We start from the raw sequence: 8,771 nt of genomic DNA on the forward strand, positions 1-8,771 counted from the left end.
TCTGTGGGATAATATAGTGGGTAGATAAATTACAAAGTTATTTTGATATTGTTTGGAATGATTTTACTCTATTTTCTTCTAACAGGCAGCCATTTTATTAAAAATGGCCACCATGGTTGACTGACAGGCTCCCTGGACTGCAAAAAACATTAAAATGTTCCTTAAAGTATCTAGTATTAGTGTACCAAGTTTGATACTTGTATCATAAAATGGAACAATTATGTCACCTATCTGCTGGACTAAGTTGTGTGCTAGACATCGTTTTAGACAATGAAAAACAAAAACATTAGGAAATGAGAATTTTAAACAAAATTCTTTATGTACCAATCAACTGCACAAGACCATAACATAAAATGTAGAATCAATGTGCCTACTCCATTGGACTGCTACAGGTACCAACCTGTACCTGAGACAATAAAAAGCATTATTGGCCTTCACTGTTTAATATTTTCACAGCAATCAGAAGACAGGGCTGCGTTCAGTACAAAAAAAACATACTCCAACATTCAATCAAATAGAAACGGTGCTGTTCTGAACGACCAGTTAAAAAACAGGGAGGGGTTGGGTTGTGGAAGGTTGTCAGCATGGCCGTTTACCTTTAAATACGTCACTCACTTTCTTCAAGCATCAACCCGTCACACCCACGAAACAGAGCAAACCTACCGCAACATCTGTTCAAGAGCGTTTTGGGGAAACGTGTCATTTAGTACAAACAGAAACAATGTAGCAAATGTTCAATCAAACTGAACGCACCCCAGTCTTCACTGCTTTATATTTTCATAACAATCAAAAGACAGTCAGAGGGCTCAGGCTGTCAAGAATAAGAAATATGAATTTGAGGAAAGCTGCTGTTTGATGTAAGACCTATCTCTGACCACTCCCTCCACAGTAGCCTTGCTCCAGCGCAATCTTCATGGATTACTATGTAGCCTTGCTCCAGCAAAAATAAAAACAGAAACCATCTCTCTGAACAGCTCCTTACTCATACAATATGTTATGAATATAACTGCAGTCACACCAACCCACAACTCTCACAGCACAGTTGTTGAGTCTCTCCAGATTCTGTCTACATATTAGAATAACATTTAATTTAAATCTATATCAATCAGTGGATATGTAGCCAGATGGATATTTGAATGTCTCACCAATAAAGAGGTAAAATTGTACATGAGCCAGAGGAGCTAAATTTAAAAATATGAGATTTAAAAAGATATGGCATATGAGAGAATATCTTAGCATATCACATGGTGTTTATGTGCGGAAGCAAACAGCATAACCGTTATATCGTCATGACAACCAACAAGGAGAAACTTCTTCAGCTCAAAGGAAGCGTCCACAGGCCCACCTCATCAATGAACTCCAGTCCATTTGAAAAGGCACAACATTAGCAAGTCTGTGTCTACTCAGCAACCCTGTCTGATAAGACAGAGAGCAAATTGTATGTAGTCCAACTTATGTCCTGTCTGTCACTCACGATGTGTCTTGAGGTTGTCTCCTGCCGCACTCTCCCTGACAGATAGAAAACATTATCACAACCATTCACTGATATGAGACAGGAAGCACACACCATAAACACTAACCAACCATATTCATAATGGACAAATCAAATATATGTCCAGTCCAGTTAGCTAAAGAAAACGAGACTGTATAGTGACTGGGGAGAATAACAGTCAGTATTTGGGGGTACCTGGAGGGAGACATGGATGCTTGGACACCTACCATCCGCTCCTGTGAGGTGCAGGGTCAGGTGTGCCTCCATTCTTTCCACCAGTACCTAAACGTTAGACAGATATACAAGTTAGCTACCTAGCACTTCATGGCAGCATGCCTTTCAGACATAGCCAACTAACGTTTATAGAACTAAACATGATGATGGTGGCAAATATTCGAATATGAATAACTAGCTAGTTTAGCACTCACCTTGTCGGTAATACATATCGTTCACAGTGTTTCCGTAAAATTTCCAAGCGAAATGGATGGCAATGAGACTGACAACGAGCCAACTAAACAATATCTTGAATATTGACACTCTCATATCATTAGCCAGCCAGTCGTCAACAAATTCGGAAAGAAACGAAACAAACCCGTCCACAATGCGGGATAAAAACTCGAAATCCCAGGGCTCTTCCATTTTATAAAACAACACCCAAAATGTATGCTTTGTCAAAAAACATATTTTATCTAAACCAGCTAGCTAACGTTAGTTAATATGACCAAGGCCGAGTAACTGTCTACACCACTGAGGTTTACTATAGCTAGCTATATGAACAGGGGCTAAACGCGTAACAGCTAGCCAACGGGTGATGCGCTGACTGTTTCAAATCACCCCATTCGTCAAACAGATTGAGGAGGAAACTTTCAGTCACAGATGCAATAATATTTGCTTTACTGTTATGTCATGAAATACTTTTAAATTCAAATAACCGTACTATTATAATGAGATAACCAGTATCTCATATTGCTAGCTCTTGGTACAGTTCCTCCGTGTCAAATCTGAAAGTATATGTTTTGGTCTAGTTTTAGGGAATCGTGTCTGTACATGGCTGCGCATTGACGGCAACCAGCACTAATCGTAAACAAAAAACAAACAAAACAAAAAAGCGCACTGGAACGTACCCGGTCTGTGGGAGAGGGAGTTTCTCCCTTCATTGGTTTATTACCTGCTCCATCTAAATGACCATTGGACAATGAACCCTGTCACCATTGGGATTATGGATGTGCTGTTGTGAGTGGAAAAACAACTTGTTTACCAGTTAGTTATGCCTTTCCCCCGATGATTTAACAACGGAATATCCAAACGTAAGATGTGTTTGTTATATTATTTCAAGTTGTGTTAGTATTGTAGCTACATTGATAAAGTTAGGTATTTGCTAAAGCTACTATAGTTAACTAGCTGGCTGCTTTATTGTGTTCGGCAAACTGGGGGGTTGGGAAGTACAGTACTGGAATGTATTTAGCTGGATGTTACGTAGTGAGGGTAGCTTTAGCCTGCAATAACATCTAAATCATCTAGCTAGTTAGGTACTTCATTTAGTTATAGTTAGCTAGCTAGCTAGGTAACGTTAACCCATTAGCCCAAAATAGTTTTGCCTGCTAATCGTATTAATCCAGTTAGCTAGATAAAGGCATTTTAATTTAGAGCTAATGTTAGCTGTGATGTTTTCTGGTCTGTATAGCATATTGCATATTGGCTTCAGCTGTTTTAGGAAATGAATTTAGCTAGCTAAATTAAGTTGAAGTTCAAAGCGTAGTAAATAAAGCTAATGTTTCCAGTAACAAACGGCTAACGTTACTTAAATATGTTCCTACTACAGGGGCTTTAATCTGATCAAGATGCCAGTCAGTGAGTGTTTGTTACCAAAACTAAACACACACTGCGTGTACAACAAATTAGGAACACCTGCACTTACCATGACATAGACTGGCCAACGCTGTGTCACCTGTTAAATCCACTTCAATCAGTGTACATGAAGGGAAGGAGACAGGTTAAAGAAGGATTTTTAAGCCTTGAGACATGGGTTGTGTATGTGTGCCATTCAGAGGGTGAATTGGCAAGGCAAAATATTTAAGTGCATTTGAACCAGGTATGTTAGTAGGTGCCAGGCGCACTGTTTGAGTGTGTCAAGAACTGCAGCGCTGCTGGGTTTTTCACACTCAACAGTTTCCTGTGTGTATCAAGAATGGTCCACCACCCGAAGGACATCCAGCCAACTTCACACAACTGTGGGAAGCATTGGAGTCAACATGTGCCAGCATCTCTGTGGAATGCTTTTGACACCTTGTAGAGTCCATGTCCTGACTAATTTAGGCTGTTCTGAGGGCAAATGGGGTGCGCAACTCAATATTAGGAAGGTATTCCTCATTTTTTGTTCACTCTGTATGTCCTCTGACACTCTCCATAATGACCCATTTTAGGCTTGTCGTCTATCTAGGGCATTAGCTACTTGCATTGCCAGTTTGTGGCTAGCTGCGTAGCTCGATCGCTAGTGGTGTGCTGTTGTATGATGTCTGTTACTGTTAGTTAACTGAATATCAAATGAATGACTGACTAATATGCCAATGAATGCTTCCTTTTCTGTGATTTACAGTGTTTGTGATGTCAACATGGAGAGAGATGACAATCAAGAAAAGGGAGAGATGGAGGAGATAAAGAGTTGTGAGAATCCATCCTCTGACTGCACACTGTCAACTGGTAATGAAATGCCTTATCTAATCTATAATGAAAGTTAGCTAATCTTTAATGACATCCAGCTGATCTTGACATGCCTCCACTCAGTAAGTAGGGGGATCAGCAGTGTTTGTGATTATTTTACTGAGTTCATTTGTCTGATTTTCAGGTTCTGCTGATCTCACTCCTGCTCTGCCCTCTGAAAATCATACAGTTCCTGAGCCTGCTGGGCCAGTGGGAGGAGACGACGACACCAATGTGACTTTAGAGGAGCCTAAGAATCCACCTCCATCAGATACTATGGGTGAGGAGGGGACCCAGGAACTAGAACCGGCCCCTGACCAGGAACTAGAACCGGCCCCTGACCAGGAACTAGAACCGGCCCCTGACCAGGAACTAGAACCGGCCCCTGACCAGGAACTAGAACCAGCCCCTGACCAGGAACTAGAACCGGCCCCTGACCAGGTAAAAGATGAAGAGACTGATGAGTGCAATAAGACAGAATATCAGAACAGTTCAGGTGGTCAACCAGAGACGGTGCCAGAAGAGGCTTCATCTTCAGCTGAGAATGGGCAGGACGACTCAGGGGAGTTTGTGGTCACTATGTTGGCCAGAGGTAAACTGGAGGAACAAGGTATGGGAGTGAAGGGGATGTCCTCTCCACTGTCAGAGACTGGTGCCCCAGAGGCCCCCCCATCCCACCGTGATGAAGACGTGATGGCTGAGAGCTGGAGGCAGCACAGGAAGCATGTGTTTGTCCTGAGTGAGGCAGGGAAACCAATCTACTCCCGCTACGGCAGTGAAGAGGCCCTGTCGTCCACCATGGGAGTCATGATGGCACTGGTGTCCTTTGTCCAGAGTAGTGACAACATGATCCGCTCTGTCTACTCAGGTGAGAATTTCCTTACATTCTTGACTATGACAATACTATAGGTGTTTTTGCATCATACTTTGCTCCTTCTGTACAGCTTTACATCATGCTGTTTCCCTGTGTCTCTACCTCTACTCTTCCCTCAGACGGGCACACGGTGGTGTTCATGCAGAAGGGTCCTCTGGTGCTGGTGTCTGTGTCAAGCAGCCGTCAGTCAGAGCAGCAGCTGCGTGGTGAGCTGCTGTACGTCTACTACCAGATCATCAGCATGCTCACCCAGGCCAGCATCACACGCATCTTCCAACACAAGAAGAACTATGACCTGCGGCGACTGCTGGCCGGCTCCGAGAAGATCCTGGACGGCCTCCTCAACCTGGTGGACTCAGACCCCAGCTTCCTGCTGGCAGCGGTGCACTGCCTGCCCCTGACTTCCTCTCTCAGGGACTCTCTCAGCCAGATCCTACAGAAGGCCATCACCCCAAACCTGGTCTTCTCCATCCTCATCGCCAAGAACCAGCTGCTCACCATTGTCCAGGAAAAGACGGTGATTGAGGACACCAGGCTGGAGCCTGCTGACGTCCACCTGCTGCTCAACCTCATTGGGGCCTCCTCTGCCTTCCAGGCCGGAGAGATCTGGACTCCCATCTGCCTGCCTCTCTTTAACCCTGACTGTTACTTCTATGCCTACATCTCCTACCTGGACCCCCCAGAATGCACTGTGTGTCTGCTGCTGCTCTCCACGGATAAGGAGGCCTTTTATGCGGTGGCAGAGTGTAAGAGGAGGATAGAGTTGGCCATGCTGGCTCAGAACTCCCTGAGGCTCATTGCCAAGGCCCACTCCTACAGCGTGAGCCAGGTGGGAGTCTCAGACCTCAGGCACTTCATGTACAAGCCCTTTGATGTCCCAGACAACCACAAGCAGCTCACCCAGTTCACCAGGTAGGTGGTATGTTTTGGTTGTGCCTGTGTAACCTTCACCCAGTGAATGATTATGAATGATTCACATCTGTCTTTGTCATTTTACTATTTTCTTGCATGTTTTAACTCAGTAGTGGTTCTGCATTTCTGTGTTAATGTGCAGAAATATTAGCCTACAAACATAATTACTCAAAAAGTAATGTCAAAGGGGAGATGTGTAGCACAGGAGGCTGCTGAGGGGAGGAGGGCTCATAATAATGGCTGGAACAAAGCGAATGGAATGGCATCAAACCCATGGATACCATGTTCTAAGTATTTGATGCCATTCCACTGATTACACTCCAGCCATTACCAGGAGCCCGTCCTCCCCAATTAAGGTGCCACCAACCTCCTGTGGTGTGTAGTACATCAAAATATGTGCCTCAGCAGGTCGGATCACATGCAGCCTCCAGTAGGCCTATTGCTTATGATTACCATATTAACATTACAGAATCATATACATTGAAAGTGCATGATATCCATGATGGTACTGATAAGATTGTATCACTCTCACTGTAAGCAAAGCATGACTTCAACTATTTCTTATTTATCTTGATTGCCATCTTTGGGTTTCTTATTAGACAAGCTGTACCAGTGAGAACCAACTTGCAAAATCTAGTAAAACAGGGAAAATGAATAGTCACCATGCAATGCTGCGTCTTGCAATCTGAGTTATTGAAAGGCTAACAGTCTGACTTACATTAGAGCAGCATGATCAAAGTGGGAGAAGCACACTTTATTTTTCTAAACACTGTTCTATGGCTATTTCTTTCTGATGTATACAATTGGCCAATATTGCACTGCATAATGTCTAAGGTCTTGCCCTGTCCTTGTTTAAGACGTTTGATGTGCTGTTGATTTCAGCCCAGAGATGGAGGCTCCCTACAGCACGGAGGAGGAGAGGATGAGGCTGCTGGACCTGTACCGCTACATGCACGGCCGCATCCACAGCTCCTCCCGGCCCCTCAAGCTCATCTACCACGTGGCAGAGAGGGAAACGCTGCTGGCCTGGGTATGTCACTCCCACAGGGAATACACGTACAAGTGTTACAATGGGCAGGTCTATTGACTGAAGCCTGTTTTAGTCTGGAGGCTAGGGTCTCACAAACTTGTATTCTGTTCCAGAGTTTACATTGCAGTATTTGAGCTATGTTGGATTGTTGCTAGCGTTCATGTTGCATACTTTTCGGCTCAATGGAACACAACAGTAATTTCAAGGAATTTGAAACTTATATATTTAAGGTTTAGTTTATTGTCATGATGTAGAACATTGGTAGCTAAGAGCTGAATTGCAGTATACAGTCCATACCTAAATGAATAGACAATAATAGTTGAAATGGACCTGCTAAGTCAACTAATTGCATGCTTTGTCCATTTCTCTATAGGTCACAAGTAAATTTGAGTTGTACACTTGCTTCAGCCCCTTGGTGACTAAGGCCCGTGCCATTAACGCAATAACCAAGCTTCTACGTTGGATCAGGAAGGAGGAGGACCGTCTCTTTATCCGATACCCACCCAAGTATTCAACCACCCCCAACCCCAGCAAAAGTTCCCGCAAGTCTGACCAGCAGGACTCCACAGATAATGGCTTTGCGTCTCTACTATAGAGCTGATCTAGCCCTGGCTATTCCTCTCTGTCAACATAGTTTATACACTGATTCTACTAGAAGAGGTGTTTGGCACTGACCACATCCTACATCTTTTTGAACTTCAACCACTGGACTATTGAAGGATGACTTGCCTTCTTGAAACTGACTCTAGTAATTATTTCTGTACCTTTATAAGAAAGCATGTTCAGTAACTGTGTTAGTGCTTTTAGATTACAACTTGGTCAGGAAAACTGTAAGGAGAAAGCAAACATTTAAAAATTGGCTAGTGGCTGAACTTTCAATAATATCAAATTGTTTTTATATTGTTTTATTCTATTGTGACAAAGGTGAGAACTCGTCTCGAAGGCATAATATCTGACTCATTACATACAACTATTGCAATTCAAGCTTTTGTGGTCATTGACACTGTAGCACAATACAAAAATGAAAGGAAGGACTACCTAGAACTACTCCTGAATTTCTTTTCAACTGCCTTGCCATCATACTTATTGCTAGAAACCTTAATGTTGACCGGCTGACAAATAGGAAATTAATTTCAAAAAGTTTGGTTATTGGTGGGATGACAATTTAAATGTATCAATGTCTTATTTTGAAATCGCATCCTCTAGACAACTGGAATTGGAAGGATTACCACTCTTGTATGTGTCTGGATAGTCCATGACATGACCTCTACATGTTCATTGTTCTCAGTTGATACAATTGTTTGACTGGCATGTTGTCTTTGCAGTTTAGATTGTAAATAGTGTCGGTGTTGATACTCATTGTTTAATTGTGCTTTGGTAAAACATTCAGTTACATTTTCTATCCTTAAAAATATATATTTTTACATCTGCGAGCCACATTTTCCCCCCACACTGTAATATTAATTATTTGAGGATTACCAGAGTAAAGTACTTGATGGCTAAATGCTTTGTCCGGCCCACTGAGATCCTAGATTAGAGTTCCAATTTGTAGACTTCTTTATTTAAAGACACTTGCTGCAAATTCTCCCGGCAGATACCGGGATCAACTATGATGGAATGATGTGTTATTTCATGAGTGATGGCGGTTCAGTCTTACCTGATTTGACTGTTAGGAATATTTTATCCAGAGTATTATGTTCAGTGAGTTCCTAAATAAATCCCAGGTTGCACAAATCACCTTGTCATTTTTATAAGACTGAAAA

The 8,771-nt window shown here is 42.7% G+C and overlaps 2 protein-coding genes across 3 annotated transcripts; one reads left to right on the plus strand and one right to left on the minus strand.

The window, feature by feature from the left end:
* Positions 1-294: 294 nt before the first annotated feature.
* On the minus strand, positions 295-2,511 carry LOC115207499 (T-cell leukemia translocation-altered gene protein homolog). Of its 2 annotated transcripts, none has more exons than XM_029774608.1 (3): positions 1,921-2,511; positions 1,720-1,774; positions 295-1,509 (listed from the first exon to the last, which is right to left on the minus strand). In XM_029774608.1, exons 1-3 carry the CDS (start codon positions 2,129-2,131, stop codon positions 1,467-1,469), a joined length of 309 nt encoding a protein of 102 aa, XP_029630468.1. In that variant the 5' UTR covers positions 2,132-2,511; the 3' UTR covers positions 295-1,466. The 2 variants fall into 2 exon arrangements, with proteins under 2 accessions (XP_029630468.1, XP_029630469.1); XM_029774609.1 differs by having other exon boundaries at positions 1,688-1,774.
* Positions 2,512-2,660: 149 nt separating this feature from the next.
* LOC115207493 (vacuolar fusion protein MON1 homolog B) lies at positions 2,661-8,742 on the plus strand. Its single transcript, XM_029774602.1, has 6 exons — positions 2,661-2,799; positions 4,089-4,192; positions 4,338-5,060; positions 5,186-5,978; positions 6,861-7,008; positions 7,382-8,742. Exons 2-6 carry the CDS (start codon positions 4,105-4,107, stop codon positions 7,601-7,603), a joined length of 1,974 nt encoding a protein of 657 aa, XP_029630462.1. The 5' UTR covers positions 2,661-2,799; positions 4,089-4,104; the 3' UTR covers positions 7,604-8,742.
* The last annotated feature ends 29 nt before the right edge of the window (positions 8,743-8,771 follow it).

The sequence above is a fragment of the Salmo trutta genome, chromosome 14, assembly GCF_901001165.1.
Source record: "Salmo trutta chromosome 14, fSalTru1.1, whole genome shotgun sequence".
Lineage (NCBI taxonomy): Eukaryota > Metazoa > Chordata > Actinopteri > Salmoniformes > Salmonidae > Salmo > Salmo trutta.

Coding starts and splice junctions, on each gene's coding strand:
- LOC115207499 (XM_029774608.1), bottom strand. CDS start 2,131: ATGGAAGAGCCCTGGGATTTCGAGTTTTTATCCCGCATTGTGGACGGG. Junction 1,775..1,920: donor CGATATGTATTACCGACAAG/GTGAGTGCTAAA, acceptor TCTAACGTTTAG/GTACTGGTGGAAAGAATGGA. Junction 1,510..1,719: donor GCACCTCACAGGAGCGGATG/GTAGGTGTCCAA, acceptor TCTATCTGTCAG/GGAGAGTGCGGCAGGAGACA.
- LOC115207493 (XM_029774602.1), top strand. CDS start 4,105: ATGGAGAGAGATGACAATCAAGAAAAGGGAGAGATGGAGGAGATAAAG. Junction 5,061..5,185: donor GATCCGCTCTGTCTACTCAG/GTGAGAATTTCC, acceptor CTCTTCCCTCAG/ACGGGCACACGGTGGTGTTC. Junction 7,009..7,381: donor GGGAAACGCTGCTGGCCTGG/GTATGTCACTCC, acceptor ATTTCTCTATAG/GTCACAAGTAAATTTGAGTT.